Genomic DNA, 24,072 nt, shown 5'->3' on the forward strand with positions numbered 1-24,072 from the left:
TGTGGGGAACAAAAAGCGAGTGTTATTTTCAATGTCATTTGTCATCTGTCAGATGTGATACTGTCTTGAAGTAGGACACACTTGTCATTAGAGTGTGTTTTCATTTTTTGATGCAGTGACTCTCCCTGCTAATACAAATATGACAGAATTGTTATCATATAAACTTGACTGCATAGAGGCGTCAGTCTTTTTTCAATTAATTGTACAGCCCCAGTTAATGAAGTGAATTTAAGAGAGACTGTCAGAGCCACATTTGAAGCCCATAATAAATTTAACAAAATGTTACAAAATGTGGCTGCTGAGGTAGAGGCTGTTTGAAGATGTAGTATTTGTGAGATGTTTCCACTGGAACTTTTATGTTGTTACATGCCACAGTGCAGTAGAATTCAATGAAGCTGTATTCAGTGCACACGAAACCATTAAATGGAAGCCCATGGGGGCCTAAAAAAATTGTAAAAAAAATCCATTACAGTACTATAATTTTCCCCTTATTATGTGTTATTTTGGTCAAAACTAAATGAAAATGCAATAATCCAATTTTCATTTTAATTTTCACATACCTAAATAGGTGTTGGATCACCATATTAAAATGAAAATTAAAAAATAACATGGTCTAAACTGGACAAAATCAAAGCAAGCATTTTAGCAACTCTCCACTGATGAAGTAGTGCGCTCCTGAGAGAATCTGGTTTTACACCTATGAAATTATGCAAGATATAGAAATAATGAGATGACAAGTGTTATGTAACATGATTTTGTGTAGTAGTGTTTTAATTACAATTACATTATTCTCAAACTTGCCAGTTTTTGGTTTGTTGACACTGCTGCTTGCACGTTGTACAGCTGTTTACTGGGGTAACCACTGGTATTTAGATCTTGGAGTAGTGTGCTGATTGGAACAGGAGAGCAAGGCAGCCACACATGCAGCTATGATGCACAAATTCAACAGGGGTCCTACAGCCTCACCTGTAAGAAAAGAAAGCATAACAAAATTCTTGTTCTCTTCAGTGTTTTTTTTTTTTTACTTGTATGAATTTTGGTTTGATAACATTGTGTTATTTTAAGATTTTAGTTAATTTAAACACAAGATACTTGTGCTCAAAAAGAGGATTCATTCTCAGTGAAGAACCTTGGAGCTCTGTCAATTGCTAGCTACCAATACTAACTGCTAAGATACTATCATACTCTCACCGCTTTAGCTATTGTTAGCTGCTACAATGCTACCACAGGCCTAGATGCCACATGTAACTGCCGATTGCCACACTACCATCATCTACCCCTGCCTCTCACCAACTGCACCAAGAAAAAGCGGGGTGGGAATACAGACCCTTGTTCGGGTAGGGGGTGGAATATTTAGAGGGTGCTGAAGGTGGAGGCCTAAACCACAGACTAGATTTAACAGCCTCTTCTAACATTTCCTTCAAGAAGCAGCAAACCCTACCATTTCCTTCAAAAAGCAAACAAAGCAGGAAAACAAACCCTAACATTTCCTTCAAGAAGCAAACAAAACAGGAAAACAACCAAAAAGATCAAAAAACAAGCCAACTCTGTATCTTACCACGCAAACTCACCTGAACAGGCCACATGGTCCCAAAGAGAGACTCTAGCTGGCCACACCCCCACCTTATCTAAACGTCCTGGTTCTCTTCCTATTGGCAGAGCGAGAAGATGGGGCGGGGAAAGCAGAGCAGAGGAGAGGTGTCTTGTTCAGACTTTAACCTCTTCTCTTGCCGGGTTAGGCATGCATGTCCTCTGCCCCCCCCCCCCCCCCCCCCCCCCCTCACTGTCCCTATTTCACCCCCCAACTACTGTTATTTCTCCTGATCCATATCCACTGACTAGACCTAGCAGCCTCATCTGACATCTCCCTCACTGTCTTTCTTAAATTTTGCCCATGCACTCCCAGCTCCCTCAACAGTGAAACAGCTGACCCTGCATCAAAACCTCTACACCCCACTTCAACCGGACAGACCCTGGTCTTCCATCCCCTCTGCTCAGATTCTGTCTTTAAATCTGCATACTTAGTCTTCTTCCTTTCATAAGCTGCCTCCACTGAAATTTTCCCAAGGGACTGTTAACTCAATAAAATACACAGTCTTTTTACTCATGGACCATAAGACAATGTCTGGCCTCAAGATTAAATAGGTCATATTTAGATCTGTTTTTACTGTAGTAGTGAAATCATACTTACATTTTCATTTGCAGACAGATCAGTTCATTTATTTTCATACTAATGAAGAACAAGAGCTCATAAACAACAGAATAGCAACAAAACACAATGTTTTAATGTCAAAGCTTTGTGACTTAAGGATCTATCTTAACCCAAATCATTATGTTTTCCTAAAACCTAACCAATTTGTTTTGTTGCCTGAACATATCCAAACTGCAACAGAAAACTGAACATAAAAACATTTTCTGAAAATAATAAGTGAACCAAGCCTAAAAACAAGTATATTAAATTCCACGGTGTACACAAACTGCCTTCATGGACCTTGTCACTTTTTACTCAGTTGCAGTGACAATCATGGAGGAACATTACCATCACAATCATATCAGATAAACCTCAGATAGGTGGTTATGCTTTCTGTCAAGTTTTTTGTATTTAGAAAGTACAAGAGATTTAGGGGAAATATTTAAAGGACAGCTGGAGAGAAGAATCCCCGGGGAAAATACTACGTTGGGTCATTAAAGCTGCACATACTGTGCAGAAAAAACTGTGAAGAAAAAGTTTACGGACATTAAGCCAGGTTGCTAGGCTAAAAAAGTGGGATGGGATTAATTTCTTACCGTTGTAATTGTGGATATAACTTGATACACGACTTGAACCTGTTCTCCCGTTTGCTGGTGGGTGCTGGCGAAAGTGTGTTGGTGACATTTATCTGTAGTAAATCTTGCAGGTGTCACAAAAAATGGGCAATTAATACAGAGTAAATCACTTCCTAAGTAAAGACTTGTCTTGATGAGAGGACTCACTGATTGCATTTCCATTTTAGTATTGTCTACTGCAGTGTCTTGGAATTATTATTATTATTGTTGTTATTATTTCAGCAATGTTTCCTGATCCCCTGTGATACTGGTGTGACAGTCATTAAACCAATCTTACTGAAAAGAATACCATTAAATGCATAGAGGGACATCACACATTTTAATCATGAGAACAAATACTAATAAATTAACATTTTGTCAATATTGGCAATAAATTGCTGAACCTCTGAAGCTAACTAACAAAGTCTGATTAACATTATCTAAAACAGATGAAAATGGACAGTATGCATCTTCCCACCCAAAAAAAAAAGAAAATATCCTGTGTGAGTCTAATGTTAGCTCAGGTGCTCTTGTACAGGCTTGGAGGGATACAGCAATTGTTGAGACTGATGTTTTTTATTTTGCATCCACTCATGCCAGAATTGTTTTTCTGCTATTGCTTAAGTTCAACATGAAAACAAACATACAGAGTGTCCATCCCAAAGTTATGTCAGTGATTGAATCACAGAGACATCAATAGAAGAAATTCAGTATTTCCAGGCTAAATGTTTCTTAGTTTGAAACTGGTTGTAATGATTGTTGTTTCACCTCCTTAATCATCCCTCTCTTGTTTCTCATTTTACCAGTGTCTTTCTACAGTCAATTATGAAGCATAAATACAACAAAAAAGTTGAAAAAGAGAGAGAGAAAAAGAGTGAATAGTGTGTATATGAGTGAATTTTACTAAGAGTAAGTAAAACAAATGGTAAGTAAAACAAAATACTTAATTATGCTAACAATAACATCTTTCTCATGCACACGAACTCACGGATCATATGGAGAGGTTTCAATAGACTTTTCTGATTACAGTGAATAACAAAGTGGGAACAGGAGAGGTGAGTTTGGCTGCTACCATAGAACTCCACTGATGTAAAAACAAATCAACAACAACCATTTATGCCATCTTGCAACACCAAATTTGCATGAATGCGCAGCTGGAAAATATTCATAAACAAATGCCATATTTGTTTGCAGCATATAGCTAAAAGAAAAAAAAAGGCTTTTAGGAAATTCTTCAAAAACCTTTTTGTAAAATGAAACTATGTATTTGTGAGCCATTTTAAAAAAGATTTACATCTCCAGTAGGGACCAGTGGGTCCTCTAAAGATTTTTCAGCACTTCATTCCTTTAACACTGTAAGATTCAATTAAAAAAAAAAGGTAAAAAGGGATGTTGTCTTTTTTTTATATACATTCTTCATCCTTGTCAAAACCTGGTTTCTGTATTACCCACAATGCAACCTGACTGCCATCAGTTTGGTCAGAGATTTAGGGGTGTAGTGACTTATGTAGCCTGGAGCCTCTAACCTGCAGCAGAGATGATGTAAACTCACTTCTTTCTAATCCCTAGATTTTTTCAATTTCAAAGGTGTAGTCTTCAGCCCCAACTAATGCTGATCACTTCACCCCAGCATCATTTTAACATCACAAACCTACTTTTTGCATGACTCCATTACTTATGTCAACATATACTTCATCATTACATTTGTGCAATTTATTCTCTCTCTCTCTCTCTATATATATATATATATATATATATATATATACACACACACACACACACACACAAATACACACACACACACACACAAAAGTTTGTACTTTTTGACTGGTCCACAATTTACTATTAATTTTGTTTGTAAATTGAATGAGGGGGCTATCCTTCATGAGAAATTGTCTAGTGGCTATATGATAAGATACAGTCAGAGGTTTAAAATGTTCTGTTACAGCTGTAAAAAACTAAATAAGACACCATTCTTTCTGTCTGACTAAGCTTACTCAATGCTTAACTCAATTATCATATGTAAAAAAAAAAATGTTTCCTCACTGTCTGTGCTGCCTGTGTCTCTTTTTTATCTCTGTCTAGCCTCGTCTTTCCTGAAGCAGGCATTTGAAGGAGAGTATCCTAAGTTGTTGCGGCTGTACAATGAGCTGTGGCGCCGCCTGCAGCAGTACAGTGCTACCCTGCAAGGAGTGCTAACAAGCAGCGGAGGGGTGGATCCATCTCTCGACATCACCGCCACAGAGACAGACAGTCAAGATCTCTTCATTCATTGCAAACAGGACTACAAGTGAGAAGACACAGACAGTAACACAGTCAAAGTCACTTGAGGGTGTGATGACACCCCCTGGTGGAAAAGTTTATTTTGGATCATACTGTATTTGTATTTTGTTTGTTTAGATTAACACTTTAATTACAAGTTCAGTTACAAATGAACAAGCACTTCTAATGTTAATTTTGTGAGCTATTTCTCTTGCAACACAGTCTATTTTGGTCTGGTTTTAGTTTTTGTAAAGTCAAAATGTTGGGTCATTAAAATAGCTTGTAGTGAAAGAGAGAAAGGAGCAGTGAATGTCTCTATCTGCAAAGCTACCGTAACCATGTTACTAATGATGGTTTTTCAAACATTTCTTGTCTGTAAATATCATTTGAACATATCAATTGTGTATGTTTTCGTATCCATCTATTTGTGTGCATAAAGCCCAGAGAAGGCTCTGAAGAACTCTTTGCAGCCGTATGAGGCAGCCTACCTCTCCAAGTCCCTCTCTCGCCTGTTTGATCCTATCAACCTTGTGTTTCCTATGAGTGGCCGCAATCCGCCCCCTAATGATGAGCTGGACAGCATCATCAAGACCATCAGCAGGCAAGTAATTAACAGTTACAGTGACAAAATCATTCATTGCTGCCTCTGCCACTTCTTGTTGGTTGCAGTGTGCCATTATGTCTGAATGCTATTGATTTATCCCACAAGGCATTTCAGTTGCTGGATGTGTGTCGTCAGTTTCTCCCTAACCATCAGATACATGCATATTTGTTACTCATTCTTAAAAAACAGATGGAATGAATCACTATTGATATCATTATCCACCTACACTACAGTTTAACAACCTAAATTATCTTAATGGAATGGAAAATCTGTCTTGTTTATTTGTTTACAGTGAGCTGAATGTAGCATCAGTCGATCCAAACCTTTCTCTGGCTGTGGCAAAGAATGCTGCCAAGACTGTACAACTCTTCTGTGTCAAGTCAGAACAGCTGGTGTGTACAGCAATGTCTGTGTGTTTCTGTTGTCACTTTTATTTCTATGTTCTGAACAAACCATGTAGCACAACAAAAATACGTACACATGTTGATAGCACTGCAAACTGTCATATGCTTCAGCTCTCTAGCTTATTTATATGTCATGTAACAACCATGTGACAAGTATGTGTGCGTGGGCTTCACATGTGATACTGTATCTTCCTGTCTAACAGCTGAATTAGTTCTATCTTTCTTTCGGCTGTCTTGGCTTGAAAGTGGCTAAATATGCCACAACCTGGCTGAGAGTAAGTTTGGGCTTTTAGGCAAGGGCAAAATGGTTAAGGAAAGGGGTGTGCTAGATTTATCATACAAGAAAAAACAAGAACATCATTGCAAAAAGGATTAAGTTATTATTTAATCTTAATTATCTCATTTTCAGAATCATTGGAAGCCAAATTGAATTTAATGAAACTGAAAAAAATGTCGTCAATCACCAGCCCTAATGGATAGATAAACTATAGTAACTATCAGTATAACAAAAAACAACTGTGATTTAGTACAAATGGTTCTGCTGTGTATATCCTGTCGATATGCCATGCACTGCCTCCCTGTGTGTCTGTTTGTCCAGGTTTACTTGTCAATCAGTCATACCTCCCTCTGTCTGCAGTTGTGTACTCAGGGTGATGCCAGTCAGGTCATTGGTCCATTAACAGAGGGCCAGAGGAGGAACGTTGCTGTGGTCAACTCCCTCTACCATCTGCAGCAGGGCGTCTCAAAGGTAGGAGGCTTTTTTTATTGTTACGATAAGATGGAACTTTATTGATCCCATGCCAGGGGAATTAAGATGTTATAGGCAGCAATTTTTAAAAAATTGTATTTTACAAAATGAAATCAGCTATATATGTACATTATTTACAAAAATAGTATAAAAATAATATTGCCAATGGAATTTTTTTGAATTGCACATGGTAAGATATGGATAATAATATACAGTGTTTTGTACTATTGCACAGTAGAAAAAAATATAACACAGTCGAAAAAATATATAAGCGCAGTGAAAAATATTAAATATTGCACAAGATATTTGCACAGACACAGTGGATACGAGCAAATAAATAAATAAGCAAACAGGTTTCTGATGTTGTGATATGAAACAACATCAACACAGTGCTATGTTAAATGATGTAGGAGTTTAACAGTCTGACAGCCATTGAAATAAAAGGACCTGTGGTAGCAGTGATTTCAGCAGTCCGTTGCTAAAGGAGTTGCTTCAGGCCCCTACTGTCTCTTGCAAGGGGTGAGAGGGGTTGTCCATGATTGATGTCTACTTGGCTAACATCCTCCCTCACCCACCTCCTCGATGATGTCCAGAGGGCAGTCTAGGACAGAGTCAGCTCTCCTGACCATTTTCAGTCTTTTTCTGTCCTTCTCAGAGCTCCCACAACCCCACAGACCACTGCATAGAAGACTGCAGATGCCACCACAGCGTCATAAAATGTCCTTAACAGTGTCCTACACACTCCAAAGGACCTCAGTCTTCTCAGCAGATGTAGTTGACTTTGGCCCTTATTGTTCAGGGCATATGTGTTGTTAGCCCAGCCCAGTTTGTGATGGAGGTGAACACCTAGGTATTTGTACTCACCCACAATCTCAATATCCAAAGCCTGGATGTTCGCTGGTGCAGTCTGTAGCACCTTCCTGCAGAAGTCTGTCACCATCTCCTTTGTCTTGCTGCGCTTATGTGCAGGTGGTTCAGTCCACACCATTTGACAAATCTGGTGATGACAGATATTCGTCCTCCAGTGTCCTAAACATTAAATCCTTACATCTCTCCTACAACTTCCTACATCTTCCCCTGGAGCCACAAAGGTAAACAAAACCTTTTTTTTTTGTCATTTGCACATTAACATTTGGCATTTTTAATTTTAGGTTTCCCAGTTTCTATTTGGAGTGGATGATGTCTAGGATGATCATGTGTTGAATACAGAGCTGAAGTCTACAAAAGAAGATCTTGCATCTGTCTCTGGGTAGTCGAGGTGTTGCAGGATGTAGTCCAGTCCCATGTTGGCGTCCTTTAATATTGTGTAGCAGTGGTCTAGTGTATTACTGTCCCTTGCAGGACACTTAATGTGCTATTGTGGCAATTTGTTGAAGTCCCCAAGCGGGGGGTCTGGATGTGTCTGGTCAGCCAGATGTTGTAGAGCCTTAAATGTACAATATAGTAGAATAATGCTGAAATTAGTAATAAAAGGTATAATTTCTACTTCAGCAGGACTCATGTAGTTGAATGTACCACCAGAAGGACGGACCTCCTGTTGCGTTCCGTGGAGCACTTGGTCACTCTGAGGCTTTGTCTGAATGTCCTCCTCTGGCTGACAAGAATGCGACAAAGAGGGTGGGAGACCCCCATGATGCAGATGAGTTTTGACAACATCCTTCTCTCTGTGACTATGTGCAGAGAGTCCAGCTCCACCCCCAGGACTGGCCTGACCTTTTGAATCAGTTTGTTGAGTCTATTGGTGTCAGCCACCCTCAGGCTTCTTCCTCAGCAGACTACAGCTTAGAAAAAGATGGTAGCCACCACAGACTCATAAACATCCGTAGCATCGTGCAGACATTGAACCACTGGAGCCTCCTCTGCCTAATCTGGCCCTTTTTATAGAGAGCCGCAGAACTCCTGGCTCAGTCCAGTTTGCTGTTCAGGTGGACACCCAGGTATCTGTCCTTCTGTCCCGCGCAGGGCTCTAATGAAGAGTCCTCAGAGACCTTGTGTGCACATGCTTGGGGCATCCTATCAAGTAGTCCATAATCCAGGACACCAGAGGAGCATCCACATGCATGACATTTATCTTCTTCCTCAGTAGTGCAGGCAGAGTTGTGTTCAAGGCCCTGGAAAAGAACACAATTCTGGTTGCACTGCCTGGCCTGTCCAAGTGGGTGTAGGCAAAGTGGAGCAGGTATATGATGGCATCATTCACTCTGACATTCGGCTGGTAGGCAAACTCGAGGGGGTCCAATGAGGGCTTGGCCAGTGGCTGGAAGGAAACCAGGACCAGTCTTTTAAAAGCCTTTATCATGTGTGAGTCAGTACTACCAGCCTGTAGTCACTGGCAGCACTGGGGCAGGACTTCTTAGGTACAGGAACTAGGCAGGATGTCTTCCACAACACTGGGACCTTCTCCAGACGTAAGCTAAGGTTAATGAGGTACTAGAATATGACACAGAAATGGGGGAGGACAGTCTCATCTGGTTTGCTCCTCCTGTCTGCATCTCCTTACGAATCTGATACGGAGCTGCTGCTCCTCCAACAAGTTCAGAAAAACTTTCCAGCTCAGTGAAAAGTGGAGAAAAAGTCTGCCCAGTGGATTTACTGATGTTAAACGGTTCTTCCTGTCTGCATTGTATTGGAGAGGGACCGCTCACAACGCGACTAACTAAACAAAACCAAAGGAAGTACAAGAGAGCGCAGCACCAAAGCAGCCATCCGCAGTGCAATCTTGGATCTAGTACAACCCATTTTGAGTTTCATATTTGGCTTTCCCCTTTCCCTTTTCATATTTCCAGTGGTATTTTCAATCTCATCTTTACAATTTAACCTTTTAGTTTAAGTACTTCTATTTAAGTTTTTGCATTTTAATTTTCACTGTCTCTTTCTAATTAGCATTTTTCATTTCAAGTCTGTTTTTAGTTTTCAATTTGAACTTAATTATCACCAACGACTGCTGCGGGGAAATACGTATCTTTACAGACTGATTGGATCTGAGAGGAATCTTCTCAACAACTTAAACTGGCTAATTAAGTGTTTCATAGTTCACATTGCCATCTTATTTTTATATTCCCTCAGACATTTTAAATTTCCCCTAAAAATTACATAACGAGGTGCATATCTGAAAGGGATCTGTTTTCTAGCTTTGTGTACGATTGGACTTCTACCTTTCTATTGCACAAAGATGTTATGTGAACACACAGACACATACGTGAAATGAACTAAATTAAAGAGGGATAAAAGGAAAAGTAGTTAGGGTGAAGTGTGATTACCTTCCTCAGTTAAAGATGTATATATATACCACAGGTCTGTCTCCGGGCAGCAGCACGGGTCTACACAGCGCAATCAGCTGTTCGCACATGTAAACAATGCTCCCACTGCTGCCGTCGGCAAAGTTCCCAGTTACAAAGAGTAGGGAAAGTAGAAGAAAAACGCTGAGAAGGGTAGCAAAGTTAAGTCCAGCCATTGTCACAACTCTAACAAACAGGTTGTGATTGATCAGGAAAACAGAAAAAAGAACGAAACGGACAAATAAACGAAACTTAAAAAACACGACGGGAGCTGCTGCTACAGGCTGCCACCTGGGACGGCGCCAAAGCGAACGAATATATGTGTCTTATTATGTTTTACTGCTGTTAATCTTTGGCTTCCTCTGGTCTTTATTTGCAGATTACTTCAGGATTGGGGTCATGTCCAGCTGCAGAGGCCCTCTCTTCGTCTTTGGAGGTATCAAAGCAAACTGCTTTTTAATTCATGTATTATATACTTATATTATTTAAATAGAAATTGTATTATTATGTATTTTTCTATTTTTCTTCTGTTTGGGTATTTAGCCCTGGTGTGTGTGTGTGTGTTACATTAAAGGTGCAAACAATCTAGTGGATTAGGTATTTCATTTCAGTTGATGTTGGGGGAGATTGAACAGAGAAAAGATGGTGCTCTTATCACTACACACACATCCACATAGCTGATAACATGCCTATGTCATGAGTACACATGAATACACAAGTTGCTATGGCAACAGGGTACCCTTAAAGCACAGGTAATGAATATTAAATTTCATGTGATTTGGACTTTGTGGATGTCCAGTACCTCTTGTCAGGTTTGGATTTAGAGTTAGGCTTGCTCGTTTTCTGTCCTCCTATTTTTTTTTTTTTGTTTTTTTGAGTTTGTTTGTTTCTGATTCAGGGAGTGCGGGCCCTGATGAGCAATGCAGTGCAGCCTCTCCTGCAGTCAGTGAGTGACTCCATAGAGGCCATCATCATCACGCTACACCAAGAAGACTTTTCTGGGTAAGTAACATTTAGCCTGTTTCTGTTGCAGAAACGTTTTCAGAGAACCATTTCAGGACCCTGTGTTTTGACTTGAGGAATAAATAATTTATATCAAAGCTTAAAACTTCCTTGGCTTCTATACTGACATTTCTTGTTATTTATCGGGCGACAGTTACAGTGATAATGATATATTTAATCAGCTAATTGGCCGATATATCAGTCTAGCTCCACTTCTCACTCTCAAAACAACAGACTTGGGTCAAGTGATGACATAATAGGATTTTCCACCACTTCAATGAATTTACTCAATTTCAAACAATTTGTCAATATTCATGTACAGCTTATTTTATGTCATGAATAGGTTTTGTTTAAAAAAATTTGTACTTCTCTAAATATTATTTTTTTTAAAAAGTGTTTAGGATCGAGTATCTTATCAGTACTAGCATTGAAACATGGCAACGATACTGCTCCTGGGCCTCTCAGTGAAAAATGTCAATGCAAGATGAGGGGTTCAGCAAATGTGTTCATTCCTTATTAACACTGTTTTCTCTATTCCAAACTGGAAGATAAAATGACTCTACAATTGTTCCTTTGAAACAAAAATGGAATTTTAATATTGGCATTCATATATTCAGGTTCCAGCCTCACTATAAGGTAAAACTGTATATATTAACCTAATGTTGGTTAATAAATCTAACCAAATTTTAATGTCTAGTATACTCATAGAATACACTGTTCTTAAAGCTGCAGACTTGAAAATTCATACCAGCTGAATTTGCAGTAGGCTGTAAAATCAGTCAACTTTATTCAGACTAACACACATCAAGCTAAGCCTCTGCAGGAAGCTGCAAAACACTGTCCTGCAGCTACAATTTAGCTCAATTCAGTATTGACTCATCATTAGCGAGTGTCATTTAAAATGTACTGCCTTTTATTTGGGTTTCATTATTTAAAGAAAAATCTAGAGAAGGTAATTTTTCATAGAAACAAGTTAGTGTGTTTGTGTGTTGCAGGCCTCTATCCAGCCCTGATAAGCCAGACGTTCCATGCTCTCTCTACATGAGGGAGCTGCAGGGATTCATCTCCAGAGTGATGGCTGACTACTTTCGACATTTCCAGTGTTTGGACTTCATCTATGAGAGCACAGAATCCATTGCTCAGAGAGCCATCGAGCTGTTCATCCGCCACACCAGCCTGCTGCGCCCACTGGGAGAGGGTGGCAAGATGAGGCTGGCTGCAGACTTTGCACAGGTGAGGGGGAACAGTTTCAGACTGCTCACAGGCCAGTTTAAGGGTCTTTGTTTCCATTGACAGATTCAGCAATGCTAAGGTCATTCACCTGACTGAAGTGTTTGTTTGTTTACTGTGGTGGGTGTGTGTTTCAGATGGAAATGGCAGTTGCTCCTCTGTGTAGGAGAGTGTCTGATTTGGGGAAACCTTACAGAATGCTGCGCTCCTTCAGGTGTGTATGCTCATGTATTATAAGGATCAACACTCATCACTCGTCATTTGTACTCTTTGATTTTATTGTAACCAGGATCAGGGGTGATTTTCATCATCATTTTTAAGTAGAAATATTTTGTTTTGAGCAGGGGCTAGTCGGAAGTGAGGGTCAGTTCATCTAACTCAAACCACATTCACATTATAGCAGATAAACAGCAGAACTTTGAGCTGGCAGTTTAGGTAAACTGAGCATTTAAGATTGGTGTTTAAATCGCTAAAGATAGCACAATTTTTTTCCTGGTATCTACAGGTCATTTGCCATGTTGACCAAATGTATCATAAGTTTTTAGATTGTTTTCCCACTGTACCTCACTGACAACCAATGGTGTCAATTCATTCTATTCAGTAATTGCTGTGTTCAAGGAAAGTCTTTTATCTGAGATGAATTTGGTACTTCTTTGGATTATTACAAGATTACTGTTGTTATAGAATAAGCCCTTTATATTTACAGAGGGAGCATGTCGTCTTCCACGGAGTTTTTCCACGTTGCAATGCCATGTTTCTACAGTAGCCAAGAACAAGACAGACCAAACACTGACCTTACAGAGGGCCTTTCCTGTTTTAAGCAGCCACTGTAGGGGAGATAGAGCTGAGTATTCAGTTGGTTGCACTTTGCAACCTCAAACATCATTTAATAACTGAAATGGACTGAAACCACTGCTTGCCTGGAAGGAAGGAAATCAATCTAAACACTGATGTTGTGGAAAAAGTTTAGGAGCAATATAAACTTTATATTATTTTTAGCTGATGATACAAAATATATTAAGACATATTTTGATGGTCCTTTAAGCCTGATTGTGTCCAGTATAGAGTATACACATTCTATTGTGTGTTTTGTGTTCAAGGCCACTGCTGTTTCAGACCAGCGAGATGATAGCCAGCAGTCCAGCAGTGGGTGACCTGATCCCCTACAGCACTCTGCTGCACTTCCTCCTCACCAGAGCCCCATCTGAGCTCAAGTCACCTCACCAGGCCTGTACACACACCAATTTTATTGTGATCTTGTCTTGTTTATAATACTTAACACACAGTAAGGATGTACACTAAGTCTGTGTAGAAACAGACATCAATCTGCATCTTTGATTTCAAGTATCTATATGAATCACAAGAGAAAAGTGTTGACTTTTCAGTGTATATCAAGATAGCAACTAAAAGAGCATTCTCCCCCACAGAGAGCAGAGTGGTCCATTGCCCGTTACTCCCAGTGGCTGGACGATCATCCCTCTGAGAGAGACAGGCTCACTCTCCTCAGGTGATATTTTATTATGTTTGCTTATTCCTTTCATAAATCAGCATGCTGACTCTTCCAATCAAAATACACACAACAGCATTTACCTGAACTGGTTGTTCACTTTATGGTAAACTTGAGCATTTTTTCCTCTGTCCATTCTCTAAATTGAAAAGAGATAGTCACTGTTGTGTCAATACAAGCTGTACATTGTAAATAATTACTCACTGAAACCTGCTGATAGAACCATGCGGTGTAACTGAAATGTTTCATCTATGTTCTCATCTAAGGGGCACTCTGGAGGCCTACGTGCAGTCAGTGAGGGCTCGGCAGGGGAAGGAGTTTGCTCCCATATATCCCATCATGCTCCAGCTGTTACAGAGAGCCACCAGTGGCTTACAGGAGGTCAGAGCCTGAGGAGGATGACACAGCTGCAGATGGTGTCTGAACAGTGGTCATAACCTTCTGTATGACAACAGTGTGTGATGGCAGAGATGTTTTTTGTTGATCCGATTTCGCTCTAGCATAATACATAATGCCTCCTTTATTATGTATGACTACAGCAGCTGCATTCCAGCTAAAAACTGACTTATTTTTACTATTCTGACTTAATCAATGTACTGTGTTGTGAGGGATACATCGGATATTTGATTTTGAAGGTTTTACTTATAGCGACACCAACTGTGGTATTCTTAATTGAACCAAAAAAAGTTTTTTTTTTCCTAAATCTACAGACCAGTGATTTGCATTCAGCTTTCTCCTGGTGCAGCTATAAAAATGTAACTGGCTCATTTAATGGTGTATATATATAGTAGTTCTTATTCTGTGATAAGTTCAACAATGACACTCTAGAATAAACGGGGAAATAGCTGCAGGTCTTGTATTTGTACAATACTTCATAAGAAGCAGAAGGATGGAACACACACACACAGTACGACATAGCAGTATACACAGATGTATTCAGATAGGCCATTTCCACTGGTTGGTAGGAGGCTCCTCTACTAGCGGTTCCCATGGTTTCCACTCCAACATCTTCCTGGACAGAGCCAGCTCACACTCCGCCTGCACACAGCATTCAGTAACACTTAAGTTATCTCATGAATAACAGCTCTTTTTCTGAGAGTGGGATGAGATTGATACCACTCTCAAGTGTGTTACTGAAGGATGAAGTCAGAGCCAATAGGCTGGTACAACTCCAAAGATTTAATACAGGATGAGCATTATGCTACTCCAACATCCAAATTTTTAACTGGAATTTTGATAATCTAAGTAATGATTTATTTGTTACTGCTGACAACTGTTGTTGTCAACAGTTTTCCTGAGCCAAAACATTCCTTATGTTCTTATTAAACAACTATACACATGAATACACACACATAAATACGCACATGTACACATTACTATGTGAAGACACTGTAGGGAAATACAGAGTCAATTACATACCTGGAAAATTACTTCTTCGATCTGGCCACAGTTTATCTTGGTCTCAAGCTTCTCAACATCAGGCTCCTATGAAGTCAGACATACATTGATTGATCATAAGAACAAGAGAGCATGACTAGGGGTTAGTCAGTTTAGTTCAGCTTCTGTTTGTGATCTACCTTGGTTAAAAGTGAGCCATCTTAAAAAAAAAACAAACAAAGGGAACTTGCTGCAAAGTAACTTCAGATGACTGGATGAAAACCTGCACTCTGACTACTGGCCAACAAGATAACTTGAAACACTGCCTCATCATTTCTACACAGTCCTGACAGGGGTGGTGACTGGTTTTGGATGGTCTGTTTTCAAGTAGGAAAAAGCGATGGCCTGGTCAAAAACTTTACCGTATTACAGCTAACATCACACTAAATATGTTTCTGAAAACATTTAAGGTGAGAAATGCATTGACTGAATTCGGAGTTTCATGAGCCAACCCCTCTCAGCAGGGAGAAAACAGCATGCAAAGTCGGAATATTTTCACATCTAACTTCTAATTATTTACGTTATTAACTTCGATCATGTTATAATTATTTTCACCAGACATTTTGACTACAGAGACTTAAATTTGTCGGATTTAATGGGTTTTCCTGGTTTAAAAAAAAAAAAAAACAGTAATTACCCAACAAGAAACCCAACAAGCTAGCTCCGACCACCGACTGCTGGACAGTTTTCACAAACGAAAGCTAAATCACAACCAACTACAGTGCTGACTGGATTTGACTAGTTTGTTGATCATAAAACAAAAAAGCACAAACACTCAAGCCTGAACAGAACATATGTATTTAAGAAGACGTTCGTATTGCCGACAGTAAGTCAGACTTGTTCCCAGTGCATGTTGGACTCTGGCAGGGCTGCCTATTGTCACCGGTTCTGTTCATTATTTTATTGGACAGAATTTCAAGGCGCAGCCAAGGGCCGGAGGGAGTCTGGTTTGGGGACCACAGGATCTCATCTCTGCTTTTTGCACATGATGTTGTCCTGTTGGCTTCTTCGAATCAGGACCTCCAGCATGTGTTGGAGCAGCTTGCAGCCGAGTGCGAAGCGGCTGGGATGAGAATCAGCACCTCCAAGTCTGACTCTGTCCCCACTTTTTTGAAACGTGTTGTTTGCATCAAATTCTAAATGAAGAAATAATTTTGATAAACAATGAAAGTTCTCAGTTTCAACATGATATATTGTCTTTATGCTTTGTGATCATCACATTCTGTTAACATTTTATACGTTGTCCCAACTTTTTCGGATATTTGGTCGTACTATTTCTAAAGCCTCTAATTTTATTATAGTCGTGATTATATTCAGTAACTTTTCTACCACTATAATCAAATTATCTCTTGGTTCTGATGATCTTGCTTGTAATTAAGACCCTGCTGTCTTATGTGAATATAACCAGCTATGATAAATGATAGCATTTACTCAGGCTCACAGATGTCAGGTCCAGGGGGAGCAACACCAAGTTGAAGTTGTTGCATCCCCTGTCCTATCCACAAGGGATTTACTTACTTACCGTTTTGACATGGTTGAACCTCTCGTTGACCAGCTGCTCTGTGTACTTCCTGTATGCTGCGTCCTGTGGCATGGTCTGCAGTGATGCAAGGATCTTTGAGTACAGAATCCTCAGACGCTGAGAGAAGACCAGAGTAGAATGAACAGAGGCTACCAACTCCCCTGCAGCTTTGTATGTCAATGAGCCATGATGAACTTTTTTTGTTGGATCAGTAACTCCCATCATGTGATCAAAATGTATCTCTCATAAGTCTGCAGTATGACTATACAGTGCACACTGCTGGACTTCCGTGTGGTGTGTTCGCTGTCTAGTGCTCACCTCATGTGGATTGTGGGACACTGCTAGGCCAACCAGGCCAGTCGTCTGTAAGAGAACAGCAGAAGGACATTTGATAAGTCTGACTCACTTACTTCTTCATTTTATCATGTTCAAACTTGATTCTGAACAGCACTTCTTTATTAAGTTTGCCATGACTACCTGATTTATTGGCAAATCTTAATGTAGTATTACTATCAATTGACAACTTCCATCTTATAGTGTAAAGGTAGTTTTTGTCTGTTTGAACCATGTGCAGAAGAGGTCAATAATCTATTTTCAATTGTTTGAAACGGCTATTCCCAAGTGCTTGGTAACAACTGCTTCCTGTATGAAGTTCAAGCAACTACATGCTACCCCAAAGCTCATACCTATAAAATGTGGATCATGATAGGGAGTCATCCCGAGTTTCCCCGGTTTAGGATTAATAAAGTTTTATCTTATTTTATCAAAGTATTTCTACATTGGCTCTGTTTTGTTTCTATGTTTTATTTTTGTTTTATTATCTACTGGATTTTAATATAAAGGCATTTATTCTGCCAGTGCCCTACCTTGCAATGTTAATGAAAGTAAAAAAATAATTAGTGCATCAACTCCACAATTTAATTGTTTTTTTCCTTGACCCATGCCACCATAATGATATAGAATCGTTAATGTTTTTTACATCTGAGACCCAAATGTGTGCTAATAACTGATGAGCACGATCTTTTAGACGGAATTAATTGAAAACAGATCAACTGGACATTTTCTATTTTAATTTTTCCAATAGTTGACGTTAGTGGGGCGAATTGCAGTTTTGTCCAGGTAAGTCACCTTCACAGAAAACAACAGAAATGTATAGATCTTGTATTACCATATAATTACGTTTTAAGACATTCAAAGTTTAGAAATACACAAACACACAGAATGAACACTGAAACAGGAAAGTTTACACACAATTAAACTGACAACAGCGCAGCCTGCTTACATATATAATCGACACCTGAGGTAACAGCGCCATTTTACGGCATTTTCATATTTAGAAAGTAGTCCATGCTGACAATATTGAATGAAATGTACAAGATGAGAAATAAATAAAATGAAGGACAAGTATTACCTTTAGACACACATAAAAATTTAAGGCTCAACATGGTAAATACTGGCAAAGGTCGGACGTTTTCGAGTTCCGAGTTATCTGGAAAGCAGCATTAGTTAACCTACCTAGCTGGACTAGCAAGCTAGCTATTAAGTCATGTTAGCCAACACAGCACACATTTCGCTTGACCTGTAAACTGCGCAAATGCAAATCAACCAGGGCTCTGCTACGTCAGATACTGTAGTGCAAACAACGTTGAATCAGTTGGTACTGCATCCTTGGCGCGTTTCTTTCTATCGCTAAAACAAAACATGACCTCTACTCGTACCTTTTTCAGCAGCCCAGCCATTCTTTTCTGCGGACAAATCTGTTGTCAGCGATTTCCGGCCACTAGTTATGACGTCAGTTTCCCGGGGCGGTACGGGTCATAGACATAAACGGGCTCTGTTCATCAAACAGCAAAAGTCAGATTTCTGTTGCCTACAAGAATCACACTCAACCATAGATGATACTAAATTTTGAAAAAATCAGTGGGGAAATGACTTATGGTTTTCACATGGCTCAGAAAGATCAGCAGGAGCAACCTCCCTGAAAAATAAATTTGAAGGCACTGTATTACATTCTGAGAATGACGCAAATGGTAGATTTCTGAGACTAATCATTAAATTTGATGACATTATAGTCCTTCTGGCCAATGTATATAGTTATAATACAAAAACTGATAATGACTTCCTGTTTGACACTCTGGGTTCAAGGTTTACATCCTGGTTATCTAAATATCCAAACTTGCTGTTTGTTGTTGGTGGTGATTTTAATGTTACGGTAGACGACCCCCAAAAAATAGAACAAATTCTCTTCCCAATGTATCTCATTTATGCAGGAATTTCAACTTGTAGATATCTGGAGAAAAAAGAATCCAAATACTAAATCCTATACGTGGGCCAATAAAACCGGTACCTGCAGATGATACGACTACTGGTTAATCTCAAGCAGTCTGGATGAAAATAATATCCATGTAAACATTCTGACGCTCACAGATCATGAGACTATTAATCTTCAAATTAACTTTAAACCCAATGCCAGTACCTACAGGAATTTGTACTGGAAACTCAACAACTCGGTCTTAAAACATAAAACAGTTACAGAAAAAAATTACTTTCTAATAAAATGTTACTGGCAGAGGGCGCTGAATGAGAAATTTTTCCAAAAAAAATGAAGTTCGAGATAGCGAAATTCAGACAGCATGGATCCTCCCTATCCAAACTTAGAAAGGAAGAAGAAACAAAAGTAATCACCAAAATTGCCACTCTCACTCAATGTATGCCTGACAGTCTAACAGAACATGAAAAACAAGAACTAATTGAGCAGCAGCTCAAGCTGGACGAAATCTACATAGTTAAAGCAGAAGGAGCTTATGTGAGATCCAGAAAGCAATGGCTGGAAGAAGGGGAGCAAAACACAGCATATTTTTTAGGTTAGAAAAGTCACGCGGCAGAGCGAACTGCATACAGAAACTTAGTATAGATGGAGCTGTCACAGATGATCCACAAAAGAAATTCAACCACTGCTCGATGTTTTATAAAAACTTGTATAAATCACAATATGATTAAAATCAAGTAACCGTAGTAGAAGTCAGAGTGGCCACTCAGCAACTTAAATTAAATCAATCTCCTGGAACTGACGGTTTGACATCTGAATTTTACATAACATTTTGTGACAAACTTGCCCCCTTCCTCCATGCTGTATTCACCGAAAGCATCCATAACCAGACTCTTCCTCCGACCTTATATCAAGGGCTTTTAACACTTATCCCTAAACCTAATAAGGACTCACTCTGCATTGATAACTGGAGACCAATCTGTCTCCTTAACAATGATTATAAGATCTTAGCTGGAATCTTTGCCAAAAGACTTAACGTAGTACTGGATGACATTATTGATGAAACACAAACAGGATTCATGAAGGGCATACAAACCACAAATCACATAACATATGGATCTTATTGATGATGCTGAATACTGCCCTGATGACAGCTTTATTTTATTTCTAGACTTTCGCAAAGCGTTTGACATGATTGAACATAAATTCATGTTCCAGGCTCTACAGAGATTTGGCTTTGGTAAATACTTTTTTTTTTTCAGCAGTAGAAACCATGTATAAGAAAGCAAACCTTTCAATTAAAATGCACACAGGTACTTCTCCACGTTTTGATTTATTTTGTGGAATCAGGCAGGGTTGTCCTGTATCACCATATTTAATTCTGATATATGCCCAGTTGCTCTCTGACTTTAAACAAAGCACCATCAAAGGGATAACTATAGCAGACGGGAATCATCATCAGCCAACTGGCAGATGACACCTCATTATTTTTAAAAAATGCCTCACAAATTTCAGTTGCTATTAACCGAATTTCAGTTTTTCCAGAGCATCCGGACTTCACCTGAATCTCAGTAAATGTGAGCCCCATCAAAGGGATAACTATAGCAGACGGGAATCATCATCAGCCAACTGGCAGATGACACCTCCTTATTTTTAAAAAATGCCTCACAAATTTCAGTTGCTATTAACCGAATTTCAGTTTTTCCAGAGCATCCAGACTTCACCTGAAGTACATCTGAGACCCAAATTCACCTGAAGTCCGGATGGACCTCGATGGAGAACGTCATGTGGTCAAGGAAAGATAGGAAGGAGCGTTCATGAGTGCCTAGGCTAGAAAGGCGCTCTTTAAATACAGTCCATTTACCGTTTACCATATATAACAATGAACAACGTTAGATATACGAGGCATGTTAGGTACAGATAACTCAAAATAGAGATAAAATCGAGTAAAGTAACATAAATGAGAGAAAAATAAAATAAAGAATAAGTAAATAAATAAAGAAAATAATAAAATAATAATACAGTAATAAGAATTCTTTATTTCATAGTTGCTTAAAGTCATCATATATTTTCAGTTCTTTACAAGCTCTGAGGAGCAACTTTGCATGTTTTCATTTCATTCATTTCAGAGGACTGAGGTGATTGTCCAAAAGGTTTCCAAAGCTGTAAGAAAAGAGATTTGCCACTGGACAGTACATATCAGTTTTTCCAGGTGGAAGTTTGATGTGGAGTGAATAATGGGTGTACATGAATTTCCAACAAAGCAGAACCTGTTTGTGAAATGAAGACAATTTGATTGGCAAATTTTCAACTTGAAAATCACATTTGAGAACAAACTCAATACTACCCATTTAAAAAAAAAAAAGTTTCAGTTTTGTTTTTGTTCTTCCAAAAACTCTTAGGTCTATTTATAACCATATATTTAATCTGTATTTACATTCAGTACCTTTGTCTTGTGCTTCACAGTTTTTTTTTCTGCATCTTTGTTGACCTTGCAATCAAGAATGGCCATCAGTTCACACATGTTAAGGTTGTGCTCTAATCCTCATGCTTTGGAGAACAACTCAGTTAATTCAAGTTTTCAAACACTTAGTATGTCAATGTTAGAATTTTTAACAGTAATTGCTGGCATTCCTGCTGCCAGGATGAATAAAAATGGGGAAATGTCACTACCTTGTTTAACCTCTCAATTGATGTTAAAATGTGGGCGGAACCATGGGAGAGTGCTACTGAGCTAGTTGTGTCATTGCAAAAAGACTCATGTTTCGGAATTTGGACATATAATGAACATTTTAAAGAGAATGTATTTCAACCAAGAAAACTAACCAACATGTTGATGTTTTTCTTTCTAACAAGAACAGTATTGTGATGAGGGCTACTAAATTTGCTGGGGATCTGTCAATTTATTAATCTAAAGCCATACATTCTCTTGAGCAAATCTCTCTTTGAGTTGTGAAACTGTTTTCAAGAATGCCTCTGTGTTGGACCATGTTGCAGTAGCCATAAATATTTCACATGATTAGAAATGTGTCATCAAAATGTAGCACACAGAATATCCAATGACCAGCTTTTGCTGTTTGGAATTTTCTCCATAGTTATAACAGAATTACAACTCCTTGCAAGTCTGGATATACCATGAGAAAAGAGAAATTGTATATCCATCAGAGTCATTGGAGTGGATATCTTGGAAGAATGTACATTGTGGACTTTTGCCCCTGCAATAAAGGAATACCACTTTTCTTTTAAAATTGTTTTTAGACCTCTAGCATTAACTGTTATGAGTTTGATATTATTCTTTAACAACAACAACAAAAAAGGTAAAACCAAATATAATGAATATAATAATAATAATTAAAATAATTAAAAACCTGCAAACTAAGGCTGAAAGTTTTAAACAATGGCAGAGAGCTTTTTTTCTTTGAAGGTTACATTTGAGACAAGTCCTTAAAAAAAACATCTTGCACACAGTCCTCAGAGTAAACAACCTTCACACAATGAACTTCTCTCCCTCTTATCACCTAATATGCTTTGTGTTTTACAATTACTTTTTTTAATATAATTAACGTTAGGTCTATATGGCGTGGGGAGACAGATATGTAGCACTGAACATATTCAGAGCGGCTGTAACAGTGAGGAGGGTAAAATAACATTCACCCTTTAAAACTGAAGGGTTTTCTTTGAAAACTTAACAGTTTTATTTAAGCTGTTACTATGCATCCATCAGTGACTAAGATGCAGCCATTTTTTACCTTGTTTTTTCCTTCCATTGTGGCAACATGTTGAAAGAAACCTCTTCAACTTTCTCTCTGATGTATTCTCCTTGGTCCCTAAGAACCAGGAGCCTTAACTTCCAGCAGTGTTTGTATCTTTCCACTTCCAAGGACTTTTTCTTTTAGTTTGCGGTTTTCTTTTTTTCAGGTCTTAATGTTCTTTCTCCAACGTCTCCATTTTGGACCTCCATTCTGTAATTGAGCTCCACATGCTGTGCAATGCAGGCAAACATTTCAAAGCTTGTGAGGCGGCTTCCAAAAGCAAACCTTTTTAGCCGCTAAGAGCATGAGGTTGGGTCCTGGGGTTCGCAGATTTGTGACGTGCAAGGAGGTTATAGTGGTTGGTGCATTTATTGTAAAAAAAAAAACAAAACAGCACGGATGATTGAATGGAAATGAAAACTAGCAGATTAAATAGATAACAACAAATGATGAGTGAATGAGTTGCGTGGTCAACAAAAATTATGGCTACTACCCAACCCCGACTCTCTCATCTCTGTCACAAGTGAGTGCACACCTTTACACACAAACTTCCGTACAATCACACGCCTGCTCCCACATGAACCACCGCCCCTGCAACACACACATTCAGGCGAACCATGAACCTCATCTCCAACCTGTACGTCTCCTACAGCTTGTTTCGCAAAACTTTCTACCTTATTGGATGGTGGATCCCTGCTATGAGAATTCAACTGCACTTGCACCATAGAGTCAGCAATGTAATTATACGACGGCAGATACTGACGTGGACTTGCTGTGGTGAAACTACAATGCTCTTCATACTTTGTACTAAGGTTGCACAGTACCCTGTGTGTTACTGTGTTGTTTCATGCAGGCTATGTAAACGTGGACAAACCAGTGGGAAATATTACTTCATTACCAAGGTTGAAATTGAAAAAAAAAAAAAAAAACATGTATTGGACGTGGGAAGAAGTATGCAATAACCCCTAAAACAGGCATTCTAAAAACCATCAACTGATCAAAAAGTGTAATGCAGACTCGGAGAGAGAACTCATGTGGCTGAACAAGAGAGAGGGAGTGTGAATATATAGAAAGCAGTGTGATGTAAAAAAATGATGAAGCCTAACATTACTGCACAATTCTGAAGTTTATCAGTGAAGTGTGAACTGCAGACTGGAGCCTCTGATATCACTGTTAGAAGATATAGAAAATAAATCTATTTAAAAAAATTAAAGGCCATCTGCAAGAAACACTCATCAGAACAAGTGGAGGT

At 38.9% G+C, this 24,072-nt stretch overlaps 2 protein-coding genes across 2 annotated transcripts in view; one reads left to right on the forward strand and one right to left on the reverse strand.

Annotated features, from left to right (window-relative positions):
- Positions 1-15,930, forward strand: part of cog5 (component of oligomeric golgi complex 5) — a 65,326-nt gene extending 49,396 nt beyond the window's left edge. Inside the window, exons 12-22 of the mRNA XM_041964408.1 lie at positions 4,891-5,095; positions 5,507-5,668; positions 5,964-6,063; positions 6,713-6,823; positions 10,481-10,537; positions 11,000-11,103; positions 12,099-12,336; positions 12,471-12,547; positions 13,434-13,560; positions 13,761-13,840; positions 14,107-15,930. Of these exons, the coding sequence (XP_041820342.1) occupies positions 4,891-5,095; positions 5,507-5,668; positions 5,964-6,063; positions 6,713-6,823; positions 10,481-10,537; positions 11,000-11,103; positions 12,099-12,336; positions 12,471-12,547; positions 13,434-13,560; positions 13,761-13,840; positions 14,107-14,233 (1,388 nt within the window). The 3' untranslated portion in view covers positions 14,234-15,930. The remainder of the gene's footprint in view (positions 1-4,890; positions 5,096-5,506; positions 5,669-5,963; positions 6,064-6,712; positions 6,824-10,480; positions 10,538-10,999; positions 11,104-12,098; positions 12,337-12,470; positions 12,548-13,433; positions 13,561-13,760; positions 13,841-14,106) is intronic.
- Positions 12,575-18,577, reverse strand: ndufa5 (NADH:ubiquinone oxidoreductase subunit A5). The gene is made up of 5 exons (XM_041964411.1): positions 18,518-18,577; positions 17,118-17,162; positions 16,800-16,916; positions 15,260-15,325; positions 12,575-14,878 (listed from the first exon to the last, which is right to left on the reverse strand). Exons 1-5 carry the CDS (start codon positions 18,536-18,538, stop codon positions 14,777-14,779), a joined length of 351 nt encoding a protein of 116 aa, XP_041820345.1. The 5' UTR covers positions 18,539-18,577; the 3' UTR covers positions 12,575-14,776.
- Between the last annotated feature and the right edge of the window lie 5,495 nt (positions 18,578-24,072).

The sequence above is a fragment of the Chelmon rostratus genome, chromosome 22 (genome assembly GCF_017976325.1).
Source record: "Chelmon rostratus isolate fCheRos1 chromosome 22, fCheRos1.pri, whole genome shotgun sequence".
Classification (NCBI taxonomy): domain Eukaryota; kingdom Metazoa; phylum Chordata; class Actinopteri; order Chaetodontiformes; family Chaetodontidae; genus Chelmon; species Chelmon rostratus.